Source organism: Babylonia areolata, chromosome 5, assembly GCF_041734735.1.
Source record: "Babylonia areolata isolate BAREFJ2019XMU chromosome 5, ASM4173473v1, whole genome shotgun sequence".
Lineage (NCBI taxonomy): Eukaryota > Metazoa > Mollusca > Gastropoda > Neogastropoda > Buccinidae > Babylonia > Babylonia areolata.
The window spans coordinates 43,021,770-43,047,308 of record NC_134880.1 but is presented as its reverse complement, the minus strand read 5'-3'; the positions used below and the strand labels follow the sequence as shown (position 1 = coordinate 43,047,308).

The following is a 25,539-nucleotide window of genomic DNA, read 5'->3' as shown; positions in this document are numbered from 1 at the left end:
ATGTGCAGCATGCACTTGATCCACTGAAAAAGAACCCAAGGCAACAAGAGTGTTGTCCTCTGGCAAAATTATGTAAAAAGAAATCCACTATAAGTACACAAACATATAAGCAATCACTCAAGGCCTGACAAGCGCGCTGGGTTATGCTGCTGTCTAACATCTACCTAGCAGATGTAGTGTAGCATATATGGATTTGTCTGAATGCAACGACGCCTCCTTGAAACTAAAACTGAAACTATCAGTGTTGCTAAAAGCCCAGCAGATCACACAGAGCCCAGTCAGAGCTGAAAACACAACCAATACTGGTCAGGTAAAATCTATAAAACAACAACAACCAAATACATAAACAAGAGAAGCAAGGCTTTCAAGACTCACTTGTGACACACACTTCAAAAAAATTAATTGAAATGAATCTTTAAATCAGTAAAAAAATTATCTGTATCTACCGGTAATTACCATAAAGTTTGGTGGTGGTGGTGGGGGGGGGGGGGATAATAAAATAAGATGAAATTTTAAAATCGATAAAGAGTGATCTGCTTCTATAGTTTGAATATCGTAAAACTTCAGGGGGAAAATAAAATGAAATAAAAATAAATTTGTAAAATCATCAAAAAGTGATCTGTAGTCAATATCATAAAACTTTTAAGGGGGCCTGGGAGGGCAGGAATTAAGAGCAGGTTCAAACCAAGCGTCTTCGGGTGGACAGCAAGTAGATTTACACTGTTATAAACTGCCATGTTGAGCCACACACATGGAAGATAGCCACTATCATTCCAGTATCAAAGAAACAAAACGCTCCACAATTAGATTTTAGATTTTATCTAACAGCTAATATCATATCAGTAACAGTGGTAAAGTTAAATGAAAACCAGTCTCCTGCTGGGCCATTGTGGAAATTCTCACCAGTTATCAACAGTATCAATTCCATCTCAGCTTCTTTTCTCTGACAGAACCAGGAAACAATTTTTTCTGATCATCAGTCTTCTTCTGCATAAATGGCCTGCAACTCCCTCATTCACTGGTATATATGTGTATGAGTGAGGTGTTACTGTATGTACACTTATGTGTGCAAGTGGGGTTTTAGTGTATAAAAACACGTGTGGGTTTTGTGTGTGTGTGTGTGTGTGTGTGTATACACGTGTATGAGTGAGGTTTTGTCGTGCGTATACATGTATATCAGTGGGGTTTTACTGTATGTACAAGAGTGTATGAATGGGCTTTTAAACATATGACCTTTAATTGCATGTGTGTGAGTACTGTTTTAACATGTATTATAACATTTTTTCATGTGTATGAGTGGGGTTTTATATAAATGACCATATTTTCGTGTGTATGAGTGGGCTTTTATATGACCATTTTAACCCCCCCATGCGGGCAACCATGCTTGTTTAGGGAAGGCGCATGCTGGGCATGTTACCTGCTGGTGTTTCCATAAACAGCTGAACGCTGACATGGACTACAGGATATTCAATTTATTTGATTTTCTACATGTGTATATCAAGGGCTTACAGCAAGAGCAAGTCTACATATCTGTTGACCTGGAAGATCTGAATAATCCCCACTCTTAACCTGTAAGGTACCATAACTGGGATCCAAACCCAGGACCACAAGGTTGAAAGTCCAACTCAGCTGTTGCGCCCATCCAATCATCAGTGAATCAAAGCATTTTCAAGCCCACCCAACAGAATATGAAACAGTACCTGTTGCTGGTCCATTGGCATCTTCTTACAGCAGCACTGCTCCTGTCAACGGTGACGTCACTGTCCTGTCGTCACTGAGGGCTGTTGACCATGTGTTCTTTACTTGGTGTCCTCTCTTTATACAACCTTCATCACAACACACTCCACAATCCCTGCTGCAATGCTCTCAGACCAACTCAGAGTCCTGCTGACGCGTGTACTGAAGTGTGCCGTGTTGTCCAGCTCTCCTGTGCTGCTTACAACGTACACACCACCTCCTGCCTTGGTTTTCTCTCACTGAAAGTGAACACACAATACTTGGAATATAATACGCTTCCTTCTGCCGTGGTTTACTCACACTGTAATACACAAGACTTGCAAATGTACACTTTTCCATCAATCTCTCTCTGCCCCCGCCCCCCTCGCCCCCCCTCCCCAACACAGTTTCACTTTCACAGACACCTCAAAATATGCTGGTTCCTATAAGCACTCTCAGCTTCCTTGTTCTCCAACACCACCCATGTCAGCTCACTTTGGATGTAAGTAGAGTGAGAAATGGAGAGTGTGTGTGTGAGGGGGGCAGGGGAGGGATGGGGGTGGGGAGGGGTGGGGGGGGGAGGGGGGAGGGCTTTTTGAGAAAGAGTGGTCATAATTTTTTATTAACTTGTAATATTTTTCTTTCAAGTAAAGCGCCCTGAGCTCTTAGAGAGAAAGGGCGCTATATAAATGTACATTATTATCATTATTACACTTTCTCTGAATCCTCAAGTTTCTAAAGGTCATACAGAGGGTTCTTACAGTCTCATAAGATACTTGCTTGTATATAATAATTTGTTTCATGTTAAGATGCTTCTTCTTTCTCATCATTTTGCTCATGATCAATACTTTTTCTGCTCCCTGTCTCTCCCCCCTAAAATTAAGCGTGCGCGCGCGCGCACACACACACACACACCACACCCTCCTCACTCAATTATGATGTACATCTGTTTCACTGTGGAAAGGTATTCCAAGAATGTCAAGTATTTCCCTTGCTGCAGACAAAACATTCCTTAAGAAAAAAAAATGTGTTTTTTGTTTTTGGTTTTTGAAAATAAAAACCACAAATGAAAACAGAAAAGAAAAGAAGAAATCAGATTTAGGTGGGGTTCTCTGCAAAAGAATGAAACAAAACAACAAAACCTTCACAGGCGTGTCTAATCACGACACATGAATGGGTCTGATGAACTGACTCATCACTGAGTCAGGATTGACATCACCGGCAAAAACTGCACATCTACTGTCTAATGATTGACTAATGGACAAGTTTAGGCACACATCACTTCTTGCCACTTTTAATCTTTCAGTGTAACTGTATTGAAAACCTAAAGCAGCATCACTGGATTGCGAAAACCTATGAATGACTGTTTATAGTGGATCAATAATGATACTGTATAGTATTGGTCTGACACCATCCTCTGGAAACTAGGCAAAATGGGTACAGAAATAAGAATCACAGGAAAAATAAAAGGCAGAAAAAATATATAACTGATGCTCTTTACAGAAATAAACAAATATCCACAAGTAAAAATTAAAAAAAGAAAAAAAAAGGAACAAAAACAAACAAAAACAAAAAGAAAAGGAAAAAAAAGAAGAAATTAACTTTTAACTTAACTTGAACCTTACACCTTTTCTAGTGCTCTGTAAACTACATCCTAGTTCCTCCTAGTGGAGTGATGGCCTAGAGGTAACACATCCGTCTAGGAAGCGAGAAAATCTGAGACGCTGGTTCGATTCACGGCTCGGCCCCTCCACTAGACCTTGAGTGGTGGTCTCGATGCTAGTCATTTGGATGAGACGATAAACCGAGGTCCCGTGTGCAGCATGCACTTAGCGCACGTAAAAGAACCCACGGCAACAAGAGGGTTGTTCCTGGCAAAATTCTATAGAAAATCTACTTCGATAGGGAAAATAAATGAAACTGCACGTAGGAAAAATTTTTTTTAAATGGGTGGCGCTGTATTATAGCGACGCACTCTCCCTGGGGAGAGCAGCCGGAATTTCACACAGAGCAATCTGTTGTGATAAAAAGAAATACAAATACAAAATACAAATACAAAATGCCTGCAGCATAGTTTCAAGACTGCAAAACCTTTTTACACTAGCTGCTTTGTTATGGATAACACGTGCATACATGCATTCATCATACATGTATATGCACGTATAGTATACAACACATACTACATTCCACATAGCCATTTCAAAAACTTGCAGAGAAGTCACAAATTACACAACACACAGAAATAAACTTTTATTACCATTCAAATTTCATCAATTAGTAACTGATCCACATAAATCAAAACAAGATCAGCAGCATACCAACTAGTACCTGGAGTGTGAAACTGAAAGAGTATTTTCCTTGACAGTCAATGTTCTCTCCTCACCAGATTCAAGCCCACTCAGGTATTAGACTCAATGAAGCTGGGTTTGACTGTTTTGTTTCCACTTCATTTTCAACTACCACACGCTCCTCTTGGGATAGTCTTTGTTCACCACAGAAAAAATAAAGAAGTCAATTTTACCTAAAATCCACTGTCATTCCTGTTCTTTTCGTCAAGCTAAACACAAGTACATTGTAAATCCTTCTCCTTTTCTCCTTTTTTTAATTAAGATTTGGTCTGTCAAGCAGTGGCTATCAAGTTTCACCACAACACTGTTATACATGATAACAATTAACATGTGGTGCAGTGACATTCAGGAGAGTCCCATCACAATGCAGAGATAACAAGCTGAAGACTGAGGTGTGATCTAAATGAGGGGGCAGGTAGATAACTGAGTGGGATAGGCACATAATGTGCACACCCTGCCTTCTTTTATTTCCTTTCAGATGTTAAGTACATGTTCATTTTTCTTTCCTGAATTAATTGTCATCATGAGTGATGTGTACGCTTAATTGACATTGTCTATCATGTTCAAGTAATCCCATCAAAGTGTTTACATTTTTTCATTTAATTCAAATGAGTACCTTCAATTTTCATGGTACATCAAACCCACTCGTTTGGAAATGGTGAGAGATATGGTTTGACATATCCACTATCCAGTTTTATAAATCAAACCTTGCATTGTCCAACAAAGACCTTTTTTTCCTAAAGGTCTGCCCAAGTTCAAAACAAAATAGAGGACAGATTCAGTGTCTTGTGTTTAAAACTGTTAAAGTATGTGTTTATTTGAAGAACCATCATTGATTTATGCTCCATGGGTTTTATCTAAATTTATCATTACAAACTTACTTTCCCTCTCTCTCAACCACAATCAAAAAATTAAAAAAAAAAAAAACACACAGAACAGGAAATGGTGGTTTTGGTGTGGGGTGGATGGAGGGGGTGCAGATTTGTTGATGAAAAAAAAAAATACTATAGAAGAAAATGCAGACACGGATAGCAATCTTGAATACTTTCAATCAGTAATTTTATATCCCCTCCCACCAAATTACTGATGAATCATGGAGACATTCTAATGTGCCCCGATGCGAGATAAAATCAATGGTCAGTGTCAAGACAATTCAGTAAGACAGTTCTGCCTCTGCTGGCTACGCCCCATGCAACACGATGGTCAGAAAACCAGTAGCAGACGAAAAGTCGGAAAACAATGACAGTGCTTTCAGTATTTACTTCTCGAAAAACGATATCTATAATACAAAAGCATCTGGTTAAAAACAGCCTACACATGCAAATCGCGCCTGTCATTCTTCCCATGGAAACAGTGTAGTAATATTAATAATACACGCTGACAGTCTGAAGGCAGAACAGGGAAACGAGAGAGCGAGCGCAAAATGATCAGACTTCCAACTGGGCTCGCGCGACAGATCGGATCGGAATGAAATAGGACTGTAACAGGAAAGGTCTTACTCAATCCACAGAGACGAGGATGACGCAAATCAACTTCAACTTCCGTGTTCAGGAGACGGGTGGTATGGTGTGTAGGTACTTAAAACAATGAGTAACATCCGTACCTCTCCACTCGAAAACAGCCGAACAGGAAGCCAATTACGAGTTCCATGCTTTGCTGAAAGCGCCCTCTGGCTAAAAAAAGTAGCCCTCGCACTGTGGCTGTTTATGTCTCTATACACACAGAAGTTTTCACTACTACGGAATCGATGGGGAAAGCATGACATAAAAGTTACAGTTTCATTTTCAGTTTCAAGGAATCTTCAAAGCGTATGGACTGATATATTAATACATTACACCACTTCTGCTCAAAAAAATTAGGGGTGGTGGTGTCAAGTCAAGACAAAACAAGACAAGACGTGTTTATTTCAGAAAAACCCGCGTCCCTGCGACACATGGAATTGTTGCAAATTTCATAGTAGTAGTAGTAGTAGGCCTAATAGGGACTGGCTTTTTTGGCCTTAGGCCTCGCGGCCTATTTGTGTCCCCTCTTGATTTGTCAACTTTGTTTGGGTCTGATTGCATGCCAGTCTTATAAAAAATAGCATTATATTCAATCTACATTCAAGAAAAGGTCTTTCAATATAGGGTCTTCATCTAGGAGGTGTTTTTTTGTTGTTTTTTAGCTGTTGATATCTGGTGCATATTTTGTGTTAGTAGACAGCGATTTCCAAAAATTAGCAATTCTGAAAGCAAAACTTAACTTCCGTTTGTTAGTATAGCAATGCCTGATAAAAAAATAAAAAAATATTGAAAAAATTTTGCCTTCATTATTTCTAGTGTAATCAACTTCTGAGAATTTGAAAAGAGCATGCACATTAATATCATCATAATTATGGATTTTTTTTTTTTTTTTTTTTTTTAATGAATCATGTCTCCTCTGATCCTCCTCCCTTTGAGTGAGTGTAATTAGAGATTATGTCATCTTTCCGAGTTTAAGTTTTTGCACTCTCTCAGGATTTTAGTAGGTCGTCTTTGTACATTTTCTATCATTTTTGACTGTCTCTTGAGATGAGGACTCCAAATCACATTAGCGTATTCAAGATGGGGCCTAACAAATGCTTTATGTAACTTGATAAATGTCTCCTTTTCTAGAAAGGTAAACGTTCTCTTGATGAGTCCCATCATCTGATTTGCTTTGTTCACAACTCTCCGGATGTAAGGATAAAAGAATAAGTCTTTATCAAAGGTAACTCCCAGATCTTTTTCTTCATCACATGTATTTATGTTCTTCATTTCATCATTCACAATCATAGTATATTCAAACTGTTCATTCTTTTTGCCAATGTGCATCACCTTACATTTCGCTACATTAAAGTACAGGTTCGATGCATCTGATCATTCTTGTAGCTTGTTTATGTCCTGCTGGATCTTTGTGTAACTAATACAAATATTAATCACATATGGTATATTGTGCTCTCTCTCTCTCTCTCTTTTAATTTATTTTTTTAACAATGGCCAATTTCATTGTTGAAAAAGATAATAATAATAATAATAATATTAATAATGATAATAAAGAAACACAATGCTTATGAAAGATTTTTAACCACTCAAGATGGTACAGATTATCATTTTTACTACGCAATCAGTGTACAAAGAAGATAAGGAAAGCTAAACGGGAACACGAAAAGAAAATAGCTCAAAATTGTAAAAGCAACCCAAAGTGTTTTTGAAATTATGTTAGAGGAAAATTGAACATGACCACAGGCATTATCTCCCTGGGGAGAGAAGATGGGAGTATGGCAGAGACTGACAAGGAAAAAGCACTCGATGTTCTTAACAAATTTGTTTCTAGTGTTTTCGCAAGGGAAGACACAGATAATGTTCCCCACTTAGAATCTGCCTCAAGATCAGATGGTATTACATTAAAAATGATATTATTATGACTCCAAAAGCAGTTGAAAATAAGCTTAAGAATCTTAACCCTAATAAGGCAGGTGGACCTTGATGGTATTTCACCAAGAGTTTTGAAAGAAGCTCATAAAGGATTATCAGTTCCATTATCTGTTTTATTTAATAAATCATTAGAGAAAGGCAGGTTACCTCAAGATTGGACTGAAAAAAAGCAAATGTAACTGTCATATATAAAAAAGGGAACTATGATAAATCTTAAGCAGGAAATTACAGACCAGTTAGCGTTACATGTGTTCTATGCAAACGTTTAGTCATTGATTAGAGATACCACTGTAGACCATATGACGAACAACTTGAATGACTTATTTTCTAAAAGCCAACATGGCTTTAGACCAGGACGTTCTTGTGTGACACAGTTATTAGATGTGGTGAATGATTTTACAGAAATGTTAAGACAGTGGTGAAACATTTGATGTTGTATATATGGACTTCAGGAAGGCTTTTGACTCTGTTCCACATAAGCGTCTCATTGCAAAGATGCAATCATATGGAATAACCGGAGGTGTATTAGCATGGGTGTCAAATTTCCTGAAAGACAGAACCCAAAGCGTTAGAGTTGGGAATACTTACTCCTCAGAAACCAAAGTTTTAAGCGATATCCCCTAGGGAAGTGTACTTGGCTCCATTCTATTTACAACATTTATTAATGACCTACCAGACATAGTTATTAGCACATGCAAAATCTTTGCGGATTACACGAAAATTTATAACCTGAGCAGCCATAAATATACGTTACAGACAGATATAGATATGTTAATAGAATGGACAAACACATGGAACCTATATTTTAATGCAGACAGGTGCAAAATATATGTTGGGAAGAACAACCCCCAGAATGATTACATTATGAGACTCACAGATGGACAGAAGAGTCTTTAAGTAAATGTTCAGAAGAAAAAGACATGGGAGTTATCTTTGATGATGATTTAAAATTTGATAGACACATCCATTATGTGATATTAAAGGCAAACAGAGTATTCGGGTTTATAAAAAGGACTTTCTAATATATGGACAGTGACACTTTTGTTATATTATTTGAGAAACTAGTAAGACCACACCTCGAATATGGAAATATTATTTGGTACCCGCTATACAAAAAGCAGTCTGTTACAGTTGAAAAAGTTCAAAGAAGGGCAACAAGGTTTGTTAGTGCATTGCAGAATAAAACATATGAAGAAAGACTTAAATTACTTAATTTATCATCTTTGAAATTTCGTAGAATTAGAGGGGATCTAATACAAACATATAAAGTACTCAATAATATTGTTAAACCAGACAAAGAGACCTTTAAAAAAAATTTTAAAAAATAAAATAAAATAAACTTTCACGGATATAACAAGGAATGCCACTGACAAACTATTTATTAAGTATTCAAGAACTAACATTCGAAAAAGTTGTTTTAGTAACAGAATTGCACCTTATTGGAATACATTACCTCAGCATGGCTAACAATGTTAACACTTTTAAAAATCTCCTAGAACAGGTATTTAAATAGTATCAGCAAGTTAAAAATCATTTATGATGAATGATTTTTTTTTTTGATTTTTTTTACTACTACTATTACTCCTGAGCATGTGCACTGGCAAATTCAAATCAATATTTTTTAGTTAGACTAGGACAACAACAACAAAAAAGAAGAAAAAAAAGAAAACAGAATAGCCGAAAGGCATATAAACGTCCCCCGGCAAAACTGAACTGAACTGAACTGAACCGAACTGTCTGGTTAAGACATACATTTTTTGATAAAGAAAAGGAAAGAATATAAACAAGTATACAAGAGATACGGCATTAAATGCAATGTATACATATTAGAAGTGAGTGCATACATGTGGGCATTTATCCCCAAAACAAATATAACAATTTCACTGTATTAAAACAAACACACACACACGCGCACGCACGCACGCACGCATGCACGCACGCCGCGATGCACACGCACGCACGCACGCACGCACGCACACACACACAGACACACACACACAGACACACACACACCATTCCTCTCCCCCCTCCCCCCCCAAAAAAAAAATGTGCAACAGGAAAAACGGACAAAACACATGTGGAAATAGATAATTTGAAATTTGAAATATGATGCATGCATTGTGGCGGAACACCCAAATCCACATTCCTTCATTGTGGAAACTGACAGCACAGGGTCCCATCACATGATTCGTCGCATCAGGTCACACTCTGTGGATACCATGCCTGGCGAAGCCCCTCAAACTGCAGTTACACGTACTGCAGGTAGCCATCACCGCTGGGAACGCCATATAATCGGGTTCCTACGCCACTATGATCGCCTCTACAGATCCCCACATTGCCCAGACAGTACTGAGACGTCCGCACTGCATGTCACGCCCACATCTACTCTTGCGCCATATCTGAAGAACCGGCAGTCACCCGTATTCACATACGCACATACACTGCACACTTATCTCCATCTAAAACCACTTCAGTGAACAGACGTTGAATTAATTACCAACACCAGGCCAACCACGCACCAGAATAAGCAGACTAGGTAACAAACCTGTGAAGCTGAATCTGAGAAAGTGTACAGATCTTAGAAAGGTCCTTATGGCTTATCCTCCTTGGTAAAAGAGTAATAGGAAGTACAGATGTGCACACAGACAGGCCTCAGAGAGGCCCCTGTGGCTCACCAACCTTGGGAAAACAATGTATTAGGAAGTGCAGAAAACTGAACCGGCAGCACAGGCACACATCCATAATCATACCGGTGTATAGAACTTAACGTTTGTTCATCATCGACATTTTCATGCTTGTATGTTATATAATAGTTTGCTTCTGGAGGAAGTTGGCAGAATGGTTGAGACGCTTCTCTGTCAATACGGTGTCCATGATATCAAATTAACTGAGTGGACCCATGTTTTGGTTAGAATCCCGGTCTCGCCCTTTCTCCCATGTTTGACTGAAAAATCAACCTGAGTGTCTAGTCATCTGGATCAGAAGATAAAACGAGGTCCCGTGTGCAGCACGCACCTGGCGCTCTAAAAAAAAAGAACCAATGGCAACAAAAGTGTTAGTTGTCCTCAAGCAAAATAATTATTATGAAGAAGATATCCACTCTGGTATTTATATAAGCATAAATGTATGCACTCAAGGCCTGACTAAGTGCGATGGGTTATGCTGCTGAGCAGATGTAGTGTAGCGTATATGGATTTGTCCGAACGCAGTGACGTCTCCTTGACTGAGAAATTGAAAACTGAAAAGGAAAATTTTGCTTTTGAGCACTTCACAGTATGCTGATCAAGTCTAATGTCACGAGTATAACTTATGCAAGTGCCAAATTTATCACCATCATGATTATATGTTTAATGTTATGAGTTGTAGTTGTTCTTGTTACCAGAAAAGATGATTTTGTGTCTGAACATTTCGAAGTATGTTGTTTTGTAACAACACATTGAATTCAACAATTAAGGTAGAAGAAGAGACCGAGAAGTGAACAGACTCACCCAAAAGAAGTTGTTACACTCATCATAAATAGTTAATCGCGTATCTAGATGGAAATGAGTAAACCCCACACAAAAGGAGGACTTGCAGTGTGATGGAAGCATTCGTTGTGCTTTGTATGTATTGACGACGACATAAGGGAAACAACTCGGGCTGATCCGTTTCAAGTTAGCCCTCACTGAGCAGCTGCTCTGCACTGGCCCAGAGAAAACTACAGTCCACGAAATGTGGGACAACATCCATTCTGCCCTCACCAAGGCCCTAAACGACCACGCCCCAAAGAAGACTTGCTCCACCAAAGTGCACCAACCCCGGTTCAACAACACTATCAAGAGACTTTCAAGAAGGAAAAATCGAGCAAGGAAGATGACCACTGAGGAACCTAAACCCTCGAAAGGCAGCTGGTCCAGACAACGTTCCCTGTCGCCTCCTGGTTACAGTAGGTCAGGAACTGGCCCCTGCACTTGCCCACCTCTTCAGACTTTCCCTCGCCACTGGAAAAATACATGAAGTCTGGCGACATGCTACAGTCCATCCAGCATACAAGAAAGGAGATCGTAGCTCCCCAGCAAACTACCGTCCCATCTCTCTGACATCCGTCTGTGGCAAACTGATGGAACACATTATTCGAAGTGCCTTCGCATCACACCTTGACAAGCTCAAGATCATTGTCGATGCCCAGCATGGATTTCGCAAAAGAAGATCCTGCGAATCACAACTGATCCTCACAGTGGATGACCTGGCAGCAGCGCTTGACGAAGGAGGACAAACGGATACCATCTTGCTGGACTTCTCGAAGGCCTTTGACATGGTGCCTCACTGCTGCCTCCTTCTCAAACTCTGTCACTACGGAATCCGTGGACAAACACTTCGCTGAATTGAAGAGTTCCTCACCAACAGAACCCAGCAAGTGAACGTTGAAAGACAGATCTCCACCATCAGCCAAGTGACCTCTGGGCCTCAGGGATCTGTTCTTGGCCCGACTCTGTTTGTCATCCACATTAATGACATCAACAAAAACATCAGATCCACGATCCGTCTGTTTGCCGATGACATTATCCTATACCGGCAGATCAGGTCCCAAGCAGATACCAACGCTATCCAAGAAGATCTGAACGAACTTGAGCGTTGGGAGAAGATCTGGCAAATGTCATTCAATGCCAGCAAATGTCATATCATCTCAGTGACAAGAAAGAAAATGCCCTTCCCTACCACCTACTTTCTGCATTATGAGGAACTCCAGGAGGTGGAAAAAGCCAAATACATGGGCGTAGAGTTGTCTAAAGACCTTAACTGGGGAGCACACATCCAGGCCACAACAGCAAAGGCAGACAAAACCAGTGCCTTCATGTATAGGAACCTGAGAGGATGCCCTTACACCACCCAGACAACATGCTACAAGGGGCTTGTGAGGCCTATCTTAGCATATGCTGCAGCAGTCTGGGACCCCCCGCAACAGTATCTCACAACCAACCTGGAGATGGTATAACGCAGATCAGCTCCGTCTGCGAATTATGCATGACTTCTGCCCCACCACCAGTGCAACCGAGCTTATCACCAGGCTGGAACTCGACCCCCTCAAACTGCGCTGCGCTGCAGCCAAGGCCACCATAATGTACAGGATCATGGGTGGTTTGGTTGAGGTGGCACCCCGGGAAGGTACTTTAGTGCGGACAATTAGAACTGTCCGAGGCCACCCAGAGAAACTACAAGTACCCTTCTCTCGCACTGACTCCCACAGGCACTCCTTCTTCCCTTCAGCTGCCCGCCTGTGGAACCAGATTCCAGACCATATTATCTCAGCCATTTCCCCTCAGTCATTCAAGACCAGGACTGAGGCCTGGCTGCGAGCTTCAGGCTCAGTATAACTGTGTAGGGCCCGGGCTCCCCTGGCTTAACGGTCGTACACAGATATCAGTCATCTAGAGCGTACCCCCCTATTGTGGATTGTTGCCCTGTATAGGGATTACCACAGAATTATAGACAAGACAATAAATAATTATGGCTTACACAGATCGACTCAGTGGAACACTTCAGTGCTGGCCTCCATGAATGATATTGTGTCCTTCTGCATAATATTACAAATAGGGACTGTAACTTACATCAGAAATTTACTTTCAGTGAGCATGTTAATACATTGCTAATAAAATGCAACAGGGCCTCCGTTTTCACAACGAAAATAAAGAGCTTTTAGAATTAATCCACATGCAGCGAGATCATAATGCTGGTGTGTGGAGGTCTGGTTGAAAGTCAGTGATCCTAGCCTTCAGCGGCATTCAAGCTTAATTGGTTTGGAAATGCAGTCATCAGAGTAAAGGCAGAGTTACACTGTCGAGTTGAAACCTAGCCAGCAAGCGCGACTGAAGCCCGACCCTGCATCATATTGCACTGAATCCGCTCTCAGCTGGAAGCAAACCAATTTTTGATGATCATTCCACAAATCCACTTTACCTCTGCTGCCTCTTAAAAAAAAAAACCTTCACGAAGAAAATATAAAATATTACAAGCTAAGAATATATAAATGATATATATATATATATATATGTGTGTGTGTGTGTGTGTGTGTGTGTGTGTGTGTGTGTGAGTGTGTGTGTGTGTGTGTGTGTGTGTGTGTGTGTGTGTGTGTGTGTGTAATATATGGCGGTTATGTAGCGCAAACTCCCCATATAATGGGCTCTAAGCGCCCCACATGAAACAATACATATACACTAGTGCATAGATCTATACACACCTCTGCACATGAAAAAATAACACATATATACGGCGCGTTGTTGGCTATAATGTGCGTAAGTAAACAGTCAAAGTTGTTGCTGACTACAAATTAGTATTTTCCATTGTGTACGAATAGCATCCGACAATTGTGTCTATCCTGACTATTACAATATTTCTACAACCCACGAAACCAGCAACAAACCTGACCAATTTCAGACATGTATCCAATGATTGCCAGATAAGGTCGTTGGACAATTGCATGTCTGTTGTGTATATAGCTTTCATGATCATTCTGTGGTATTTTGCATTGTCGTAACAAACCCTTAATGTGTTTGTGTCCGAGAATATACTTTCACTGTAATGATTTAGATACAAAAGTCAGTGATGAAGTTTTTTTACTTCAAAAATTTTTTTTCAGTACATTGATGATTTACTTGAACGTCGTAAACAGCATTGAATTGGGTTTATGGCAACGCACATGGGCAAAATGGCTGTCAACATGGAAAAACAGCTGAGGAAACTTGACACTGCGAAAGAAGCAACTATAGACCTCGTTGCATTGAACAATACGGTAACAATACTAGTTTCCATTTATTCCTTTTCTGCCACATTCGTTTCATTGAAAACTTAACCGATCTTGAATATCTTTGACTGTTTGGAAGTGCAGTGACACCGACGGCACGTGATAGAAAAGTCCTAACCAAACTTTTTTTTTTCTCTGGATCTGGATTTCGATTAGTATATTGCTGAAGCCAAGATTGACTATAACTGCATCTGGGGAGAGGGGGCGGGGGTTGCGCACAGGAGTAGAACCAGTGGTGATGATTTAAAGTCGTCAGATAGATTGTTCCACTCCACTGTTCTTATTTAAAAAACTAAGTTCCTATATATATTGCTCAGTACTGGATGGTGGCACCACAAAACAACAGCTATTGTTAATTGCTGATCATTTGATTCAAGATTACAAATTGGCCCCAGCAATGTATTTGTCCTGATCCTGATGTCTCATGTGATACAGTCACTGCAGCATTTTGATTTACTAATTTAGGCTGTACAGTTTCAGTTTCTCAAGCAGGCCTCACTGCATTCGGACAAATCCATACACTACACCACATCTGCTAGGCAGATGCCTGACCAGCAGCATAACCCAGTGCATTTTGGCGTTTTACCTTTAATAAAATCCAGGGCTCAGAAGACCTTTATACCACGTTCAATTCATCTTTTAAATTCCTGAGAACTATGTACGTGTGTATGTCATAATATGTGTGTGTATGTATTGTGTGTGTGTGTATGTGTATGTGCCTGCCTGCCTGCCTGCCTGCCTGCGCTTGCATGCGGGTACTTGTGAAAGTGCATGCATGATAGATTGCGCTTTGTTTAAATTTCTTAGATAATCATTTACTCAGATGTGTGTGACAGTGTGCAGGATGAATGTGCAATAGGAAATTGTGCAATGTACATGTCTTTTGATGTACTTATACTGATAATTAATATGTAATAATAAAGTTTCTTATCTCATCTTAATGAATGCGCAATGTAATACATACAGTTTTAGCCTTGATGTATTTCTGTGTTTGCATAATGATTAATTGCAACATTTTTAATTAAGTGATTATATGCAATAGTTTTTATATTAATGTATTATGTGTTATTGATTCTTATAAGTCATATTGTCTATCACTCTATATATATTTGATTTGCCACACCTGTTGTCATTTCTCTGAATGAGATAATAAAGTCATTCTTATCTTATCTTATTTTATCTTATCTTATCTTAGGCCTTGAGTGCATATGTATATATAAAGTAATATATTTGTGCATGTATCAGAGTGGATTTCTCCTACAAAATTTTGCCAGAGAACAACACTTGTTGCTATGGGTTCTATTTTAGTGCTTCAAGTGTGTGCTGCACATTGGACCTTGGTTTATCATCTCTTTTGAATGGCTAGACACTTAGTCTAATTTTCCAGTCAAACTTGGGAGAAAGGGTGAGAGTAGGATAAAACAGAAGGCTGTGCACAATGCTAGTTTTAAATACCTCTCTGGTGGCAGTGCTGCCACTGACCCCTCAGCCACTTGAGTATAGGTCAGCCTTAGGTCTGGACATCTGTCTTGGAGGCTCTGGAGCTGGAGGCCCTGCAGTATGGTTGTCATACTGTCCCTTTCTCATGAGCAGTAGTCCCCTGCTATGAAGCGGGCAGGATGATGTTGGACACATTCTAGTTAGTCAATGTCGTTTTGATGGTATGTGAACCATACATTGATACAGTTGCCCCATGCTCAGTGATGGATCTGACAAGGGTGATGCATGCTGTTCTTTTGCAATGCATGGGACAGTGGTATAGAATCCATTGCAGGGAGCTTTAGCCAAGGTGGTGTGTGTGACATGGTCGTTCCATTTCAGGCCATCAGATTCATTTCGTTCATTTTATTTTATGAGCGTAATTTATATTGTAATACTACATACCATATTCTCTTTGTATTCCAATGATGGAAATGTTCATCTAGTGGTAAAGAGTAGGTAAACTAAAGGCAGATGGGTGTGTTACAGGTGGTCAACATGAGGAGTGTGGTGAAAGCTGCCAAGGTACAAGTCATCCACAAGTTGTCTAGGATGATCCAGAAACTGAAAACCAAGAAGTAAGTTTCACTCTTTGCATTAATGTGGTGCAGTTAACACCCTACAGTGGCACACAAATGCAGGCATCATACTGGTTGCTTATAGATCTATGTCATTATGTACAGATTCAGCAAAACAGTAATGACAGAGTTGAAATATATTACTTCATGGTCTGGGAAATTACATTGCAGTCTCATTAAAAAATACAAATTTGATTTGTCAAATCTCATCAGTTATCATTTGATTTATAATTGAAACATTTGTTAAAATGACAAAAACAAAGTGTTGAGAGTAGGGAAAACTCTAGGGATGAGTGCAAACAATGTGTTGACAGGAAAGCTTTCAGGGTGTATGAAAACAAAATGCTGACAGTAGAGAAAGCTCTAGGGGTGAGGGATGAATGAAAACAAAGTGTTGACTGTATGGAAATCTTCAGGGGTGAATGAAAACAAAAGTGTTGATAGTACAGATGGCATACAACTATTGTAGCATTTGTTGACCAGTTCAGAAAGCCTGACTTTTAGTGTTACAAATAAAATGGGTGTTAGTTATGACCAGGGCTGGGTTGCATGTGTGATCTTTACATGCTTGGTCAGTTGGTGTTAAAAGCATTTTCCTAAGTCTGTGGAATAAGTGTTGGCTTAGGAAAATGCTAAAAAGTTAATTACGTTTTACAGCACTGAGGTTATGCCATGTATTTACAGTTGAAATTTGAATGTGACAGCTAAGTCATTGATATTTGTTTACAGTTACTTGTGACTGCTGTTTGTTAACACGCAGATGCTTTGTTTTGCTGTGTGTCATGATGAAACATATTGTCAAGATATAACATTTTTATAAAGTAAGGTGAAGCTGGTACTGAGGTAATGTGAAAGTTAATTGTTACTGTTACTGTGTTATTATTGCTGCAAATGAATTGGGTTATAAATGGACTGACTCCATGAGGGTCTGTATAGTTGAACTTGTACGGAGGTAATTCTGTTGATACTAAAATTAAAATGCGGCAATACAAGGGCATCCAGGAGTCATGACCCGGCCCCCTTAGAGTGTATGGAGTTTAGGGCTGAAACACTTTACTGAGGGGGGCTTCTTAATCTGAAGACCTTGTGTTGTCCAGCTCTCACTAGAGTTTCTTATCACTATTATTTTACTGTTAAACAAATGAAACTGATATCTAGTAATATTATAGTCAGTATTATTAGAGAAGTATTCACCTGTTGAGAAAGTGGAACTGATATCTTTTATACCTCAAATCAAATCAAAAATACTTTATTAATCTGCATGAAAATTAACTTGTGCAATTGCAGGCTTATTATGAACACAAACATGGGATATATCATGAACACCATGAAGAGATATTAAAATTAGATAAAAATCCACAAAGGCTGTTGACTAAAACAAGCCACTTGTGACTAAAACAAGACACTCTGACATACACCTCTGTTGATAAACTGGAACTGGCATTGAGATACTCACCTATGATAAACTGGAACTGGCATTGAGATACTCACCTACTGATGAAGTTTGACTGTTGCAGAGGCACAGAGCAACAAAAAGAGAAAAACCTCCGCAAAGCCCAGAGGATGCTGGATGAAATCTTTGCCATCAAGGTAAGATTTTTGTCTCCATCTGTGTCTATGTCTTTCTCTGCCTCCCTCTGTTGCCATGTTGATCATAAGCTACAAATGCAGTGAATGAGAGAGATAAAACTAAAAGTAAATCTTTCCTGAAAAACTAGCATCACTTACTTGAGATGAAGAAATTATCTGTACAAATGAGAATGTTTAATGATTTCTGACCTACAAGATCATGTTTTTGTTGGTGATGGAATCTTGCCATGTACATGAGCGTGTGTGTGTGCTATCTATAGTTGCATGAGTGTGTGTTTGTGCATGCACTCATGATTGCATCAGTATGCAGTACAGCTAGTATGTGCATATGACTGATTCACATTAGGTGTGAATGGGTATTCGCACTTGCCCAATCAGAATTGGTTATATGCATTCACAAGTTGTCCTGCTGTACTTGTATTCATCAGTGACTTTTCTCTTTTGTTTGTTGGAATGATGTTTTACCTCACAGTCACACACACACACCCTCAAACTTTCGTAACTCACATGCTGACATGCACGCTCACACAAACGCATTCATACACACTCATACAGTCACACACACACACACACACACACACACACACACACACACACACACATCATGAAATGCTTGTATACACAAGCTCCTCTCGTCCCCCCACAAAACCTCTCCCTCACACACCACAGTGAATCACACTACAATTACAAAGACTTACATACTCACATAGTACAAACACATGTACATACATGCACATAAGCAAACATGCATGTACACACTCTCACTCATGCACACACCCACACACATGCATATTAACTCAATAACAGAGGTGATGGAGAGTGAGAGAGCAGCACCGGGCGGAGTGGTAATGTTCCTGTGTGTGTGTGTGTCCTGCAGGAACTTAATGCAGACAGTGTCACCAAGTTTGCCCTGGCCAACAAAACCACCTTTGATGATGTTTGTAAACAGGTCTGTCCACTCTCTATCAGTCTGTCTCTTCTTCTTTGTGGTTTATTTTCTGTTCACCACAAGGTGAAGGTGATGGGAGTCTTAACGTTTATACTTTTTTTCATTCACGAATATGTGCAGTATGGCCAATGAGCACATACAACTGATTCAGACTGGGTCATTTAGTATGTCTGTCTCTGTTGTCTCTCTTTGTCATCCCACTTAATATTTTTACAAATATTAAACACAACGGCATTGTTTAAAAAAAAAAAATTTGATATCCTTTGTATTCTCTGATCCATTGATTAGAGTGCATAAGCAAGCTTTTCAGCATTGAATACCGGAAAAATGTGATTGTTTTCTTTGTTTGTTCTTTTTTTCGTCTCCTTTTGTTTTTACCTTAGGAAATGGATGATTGCATATGTGTTATGTACCGCACACAATGTTCAGCTTGTGGAATCTTCATCCCTTGATCGCTTCAGTGCTGTGTCTTCCTCAGCTTCAGCATAGGCCTCCAACCTTTTCCTTTGCCCCTGTCATTAATGAGGAGAAGTGTAACATATTGTTGAACACAAATGAGAGAACTGTAACATACTGTTGAACATTATGAACTGTAACATATTGTTGAACATTTATGAACAGTAACATACTGTTGGACATTCATGAACTGTAACATACTGTTGAACATTTATGAACTGTAACATACTGTTGAACACTAGTGGACAGAACTGTAACATACTGTTGAACATTTATGAATTGTAACATATTGTTGAACACTAATGAAGAGAACTGAAACATACTGTTGAACACTGATGGAGAGAACTGTCACAATTGAACACTTATGAAGAAAATTGTAACATATTGTTGAGCACCATTGAAGAGAACTGTAACATATTTTTTTAGCACTATTTAAGGGAACTATAACATATTTTTGAACTCTAATGAAGAGAACTGTAACATATTGTTGAACATTAATGAAGAGAACTGTAACAGTTGAACAGTTAATGAGTTATGAAGAAAATTGTAACAACTGTTGAGCACTAATGAAGAGAACTGTAGCATATTGTTGAACACACATGAAGGGAACTGTAACATATTATTGAACACTTAAGAAGAGATCTGTAACATATTGTTGAACACTTATGAAGAAAATTGAAACATACTGTGGAACACTAATAAAGAGAACTGTAACATACTGCTGAACACTAATGAAGAGAACTGTAACATATTGCTGAACACTAATGAATAGAACTGTAACATATTGCTGAACACTAATGAATAGAACTGTAACATATTGCTGAATACTAATGAATAGAACTGTAATATATTGTTGAACATATTGCTGAACACTGATGAATAGAACTGTAACATATTGTTGAACATTAATGAATAGAACTGTAACATATTGTTGAATACTAATGAATAGAACTGTAATGCAATGCTGAACACTATTGAATAGAACTGTAATACAATGCTGAACACTATTGAAGAGGACTGTAACATTTTTGCTGAATTCTGTCAAAGAGGACGACAACACATAAGAACTCCCTAACTGTGAACGCTTGTTTTTCTCTGGGTTGAAGAGAAGTTGGTGCAGTGGAAACGATTTTTGAATTAGGATTTATTGTTGTTGTTTTTTATGTATGTGAAAGTGTGTATGTGTGATTTCGTTTTGTACTCTTTGCTTTTTTCACTGATGACACCTTCAGAAAAAGGGAAATAACTCTGGAAGGCTGAAAATTCATACAGTTTATCTAGAGTGGTATATCACCAGACCATTTTCTCAGTTTTAGGCTTATTGCTTTGGATATTGTTTTATGACTTGAAACACCACTTTCTACTGTTTTCCCCCTAGCACTGAAGGTGTTAAACATGACTTACATGTATGACAGAAAAGTGAATGTTTTTGCGAGAAAAAAAAATTTAAAAAGGATTCATAATACTTTTTATTCTGTTTCACGCTCAGCCCTCTGTCAGCGCCGAAGCCCGCAGCCTACTGCGTCTGTCCGAGCACCAGCTCCTGGCAAACAAGGTCAAGGCCTTTCGCATAGCACATGACGACTGGGAGGAGCTGGCAGCCTACCTGACCACCAAACAGACGGGCCGCCGCTTCCGCACCAGAGAGCAGAAGGAGAGGGCTTCCAGGAAGGGGAGCAAGTTTGTGTATCCTCTGGATGGAACGGCAGGACAGGCGGCGGGTCAGGACAAGCCTGGGTCAGCGTTGACCCATGGACAGGACACTGCCAGCACGCTGACTGACAGAGACAGTGGACAGGCCAGTGCAGGGACCAGCAAGAAGCAGGGAAGAGGAGAGACAGAGCACAGCAGTGAAAGGACTGACAAACACAAGGATGCCAGAACCACATCACTGCATGGGGGAAGCGATGGCGCGCTTACTGATGACTCGGCTGACTCGTCACAGGAAAACGATGATGCAGACGTGGACAGCAGTAGTGACAATGATGCGTTGAACACTCGTGACGGTGACGGTGATTCTGATGTGGCCATTAATGCACACAGCAGCACAAACAGTCAGGGTGCTGACTTAGACCGTGACCGTGGTGATGATGATGTGAGCAAGACAGAGCGAGACAGTGATGATGATGCTGTGGAAACAGACAGCCAAGCTGAAGATGATGATAGTGATAAAAACAGCAATGATGATGACACAGATGATGACAGTGAAGACAAAACCGACAAACATGACAGCGATAACGAAGAAGACTCAGACACTGACAGTGACAGCGCAGATGACGATGCACAAAATGAGAGTGACGGTGACAATGACAGAGACAGTAGCGATGATGGAGACGACAGTGACAAGTTGACCAGTGGGTCCAAAGCGTTGTCGCTGCTGACGAAAGCCCCCCCCACCTCTTCTCTGGTGGAGGACCCGTTCTTCATGGGGGACCCAGCGGACGATGCTGACCAACCCCATCATTGGATTGAGCAAGAGACTGTTGAGAGAATGGGGTCCTATTCAGAGTTCAGGGGAGGCTACTCACGGGCGGGGAGAGGCAGGGGAGGCCACTCCCAGGCCTGGAGAGGCAAGGGAGGACACTCGTGGACGCATCCAGAGGGGCAGGATGAGGATGACCGATGGCTGAGGGGTGATGGAGATCACAGAGAAAGGGGCAGAGGAAGGGGCAGGTAAGTTTTTAAGTTTGTCTGTTGGGCTTTTTGACAGAGGAAGGAGCAGGTAAGTTTTAGGGCTGTGTGTTGTTCTTTTTGAAAGAGGAAGAGGCAGGTCAGTTTTATGGTTGTCTTTTGGGTTTTTTGACAGAGGAAGGGGCTGGTACATTTTAGGGTTGTCTGTTGGGCTTTTTGACAGAGGAAGAGGCAGGTAAGTTTTAGGGTTGTCTGTTGTTCTTTTTGACAGAGGAAGGGCAGGTAAGTTTTAGTGTTGTCTGTTGGGCTTTTTGACAGAGGAAGGGGCAGGTAAGTTTTAGGGTTGTCTGTTGGGCTTTTTGACAGAGGAAGGGGCAGGTAAGTTTTAGGGTTGTCTGTTGGGCTTTTTGACAGAGGAAGAGGCAGGTAAGTTTTAAGGCTGTCTGTTGTTCTTTTTGACAGAGGAAGAGGCCAGTCATTTTTAGGGTTGACAGTTGTTTTTTGACAGAGGAAGGGGCAGGTATGTTTTAGGGTTGTCTGTTGTGCTTTTTGACAGAGGAAGGGGCAGGTAAGTTTTAGGGCTGTCTGTTGTGCTTTTTTGACCGAGGAAGAGGCAGGTAAGTTTTGGGGTTGTCCGTTGTTCTTTTTGAGAGGAAGGGGCAGGTAACTTTTGGCGTTGTCCAGTGTGTGTTTTTGACAGAGGAAGGGCAGGTAAATTTTAGGGTTGTCTGTTGGGCTTTTTTTTTTCTTTACGAAAGTAAGGATCAAGAATACATGGTTTTTCTCTTGTCTTTTTCTGTATGGTATTTTGTTCTACATGCCAGCAACCTTTGACATTGAATGTGTAATATGCAATCTGTGTATGTGTGTGTGTATGTGTGTGGAGAGAGTCTCTAATTTGCTGTATTTGTTTGTTTGTTTTTTTTTGTTTTTGTTTTTTTTTTGTTTGTTTTTTAATGAAAGGATAGTTACAGTGATTAAGACAGATTACGTCTTAATTCACTTTTAAATGTTTGTGTTGTAGCAGTTTTTGTTCTGTTGTTTTCTTTTTGTTAACACAGGTTTCATGGCTGATTTGTTAGCATCCATTAATGGATTGATGTAAAGGTCTTAAGTTTCATTACTTATTTCTTAGTCATTTCTTCAGTCATTCATTGTTCTGTCACTAGACAGAACTTCAGAAGAACTGGACTTGATTTTATTAGATATATGCTGATTTATAAAAATACATTATTTTTATTTATTAAAAACCCCACAAAAACTGAACAGCTAATTCATATTCATACTAATTTCTGTATAGTTGAGGACATGTTTGGCTGTATTCATTTCAGTTCGTTTCATTATACACATGTATATAATTTTAGAAAATGGTAACTTGTCAAGGCTTGGCCAGTGCATTGGGTCTGTGCACAGGTCTTCCTGTTTTAAACATTTTTATTATTTCTTTTTAGCAGATGTGGTGTTATGTATTTAGATCACCAGTCAGTCTGTGTGCTTGGACTCCTCTTTGAAAGTGAAACTGATGGACGTCTGATTGCAGGGGGCACAGAGATGGTCTACGAGGCAGAGGGACATTTTCAGCCAGGGGAGGTTCTTCCAGAGGTCGCAGAGATCAAGATCAAGGTGGTGCTTTTAGAGGCAGAGGTCGAGGTTCACAGGGCCATGACAAAAGCCGTAGAAGTGAGGGCAGCGGCCCCAAACCCTTCAGAGGTCAAGGTCGTAGAGACAATTTCAGTGGTCATGGCCATAAAGAGAAATCGTCCTTAGAGCATGGTAAGTTCACAATTTACATCTGTAATCTCAGATACCAGCTGCAGTCATTCTGTTTCATGTTTTTTTCCCCTCAAATCTGATTGCTGTGTATCTATCATTTCCCTGACTCAGAAGCATGATTTTGATAATCATCAGACAAAATAATTGCCTGTTTCTAAGATCAAGGGTATGATATTCTCTGTCTACTTCTGTAAGCTGCTACTCCCATGTGTATTTCATGACAATTTTTTGTCTGTCAGGTATAACCGTGAAAATTTGTTTGTTTTTTTCAATTGGCTGTGTAATGTCAGTGGATGAAAATGTTCATGTGGATGATCGCTGAAAGTTCATGGTGATAACTGAAATAATGAAAATAATGAAATGTGAGAGTGATCAATATGATGGTAACGTGAACTGTGCTGATATTGTATGAAGATATTCGTTGATGGATATGATGATGACAAGAAATTTTGTGATGAGTATGAAGACTGTTGTATCTAGTTATCATGGAGTGATGTGTGTTTAATCAGATCATAGTCATACAAAACAGCTTGTGTTGTGTCTCACGTTGATTTGTTGTTGTTTTTTCTTAAGACCCTTGTCAATCAGTTGGGACAGAAGTACAAAAGATTTTGGGATTGACTGTTAATTACCAAACGGTGGATGAAGAAGATGCACTGGGTTACTGTGGTTCAGAAGCACAACAGTGACCTGACTGGTGAAGGTTGTTGATGTATAAAATCCACGATAATTCATGTGTGTGTGTATACATGTGCGTGTGTGCATGTGTGAGTGACTGAAGCCTAACTGAATGACACAGGAAATGAATGAAGAGCACCAAAAGACAGCTGTCAGTCTGCTCTTCCAAGGTAGGCAGTCAGACGACACAAATGACTTTGTTTATAAAGCACTCAGACGAGTTAGAGCTTGGTCTCTGACCAAGTATATGCACTATATGATATCAGTTAATCAGTGAATCAATCAATGTGTGACAGGGTCACGTGGGAAGAAGAGAGGAGGGGACAGCGGCCCCAAAGTTGAGGACCCGACCTCCCACCCCTCCTGGGATGCCAGCAGAAAGCGGAAGATGTTGGAACAAACGGCCTCCTTCAGTGGCAAACACATTAAATTTGATGATGACTAGAGAAAGAGGGGAGGAGGACAGAAAGATAGGAAAGGGATGGATTCACTAGTGAATGATGAATAAATGAATAAATGGAGAAGAATGGTGATCAGATTGAAGAGAGAAAGAGAGGAATTAGTTGGGAGACAGAGAAGAGAAAAACAATGTTTTTGTACAAATTAATAAATGAAGAATTGTTGAAGAAAGAAAAGTTAGGGTGATAAGAGATTGTGGGTGAACGAGGGAGATGAATCAGTGAATGATAGGTAATGAAGAAAGTGAATTTAAGAGATGATCAGTTGGAGGAGAATGTGGTTGATTAATCTGTGTATTATATGTCGATACTTGTTCATGCTCCTTCCCACAGAATAAATCTGATCCATGTGGCAGCTGATTCCATTTTAAGTTTTCTTTCTCCTGTGACTCCCGAAGAGGAGAAAAATGTCAAAAACTTGTGTGGCAAAATGGTGATTGTGTTGTGCTGGATGATACAGTTGAAATCAGTTTTAAAAAAAAAATCAGCAATGATTGTGCTGTGCCACTTAATAAAATGGTTGTTGATATCACTTCTTGAGTTCCTTTTTTTTCATGTGCCAATGATACAAAAGATTGTGAATGTGAATGAATGCATGTCAGAAATGGAAGCAAACAGAGCAAAATATACAAATCTCTGAGCCTGTTCAACTGGGGTTTAAGCCTTTG

The 25,539-nt window shown here is 39.8% G+C and overlaps 2 protein-coding genes across 5 annotated transcripts in view; one reads left to right on the top strand and one right to left on the bottom strand.

Annotated features, from left to right (window-relative positions):
* The window catches only part of LOC143282082 (tyrosine-protein kinase CSK-like), a 32,868-nt gene extending 27,091 nt beyond the window's left edge, over positions 1–5,777 (bottom strand). For 2 of the 4 annotated variants that reach the window (XM_076587545.1, XM_076587548.1), the window contains exons 1-2: positions 5,564–5,696; positions 1,701–1,976 (exon numbers count right to left, since the gene is read on the bottom strand). In XM_076587545.1, the coding sequence (XP_076443660.1) occupies positions 1,701–1,721 (21 nt within the window). In that variant the 5' untranslated portion in view covers positions 1,722–1,976; positions 5,564–5,696. Of the gene's footprint in view, positions 1–1,700; positions 1,977–4,044; positions 4,323–5,563 lie in introns of those variants that run through there. The other 2 variants (XM_076587546.1, XM_076587547.1) reach the window with 2 other exon arrangements.
* An 8,396-nt stretch (positions 5,778–14,173) lies between these two features.
* LOC143282484 (uncharacterized) lies at positions 14,174–25,397 on the top strand. The gene is made up of 7 exons (XM_076588145.1): positions 14,174–14,267; positions 16,248–16,336; positions 17,854–17,926; positions 18,804–18,875; positions 20,821–22,004; positions 23,503–23,735; positions 24,710–25,397. Exons 1-7 carry the CDS (start codon positions 14,175–14,177, stop codon positions 24,856–24,858), a joined length of 1,893 nt encoding a protein of 630 aa, XP_076444260.1. The 5' UTR covers position 14,174; the 3' UTR covers positions 24,859–25,397.
* Positions 25,398–25,539: the final 142 nt, after the last annotated feature.

Bases quoted from the DNA above. Each gene is read 5' to 3' on its own strand.
- LOC143282484 (XM_076588145.1), top strand. From the start codon at position 14,175: ATGGGCAAAATGGCTGTCAACATGGAAAAACAGCTGAGGAAACTTGAC. The intron at 16,337-17,853 runs GTAAGTTTCACT...TGACTGTTGCAG, and splicing joins CAGAAACTGAAAACCAAGAA to AGGCACAGAGCAACAAAAAG. The intron at 22,005-23,502 runs GTAAGTTTTTAA...GTCTGATTGCAG, and splicing joins AGGGGCAGAGGAAGGGGCAG to GGGGCACAGAGATGGTCTAC.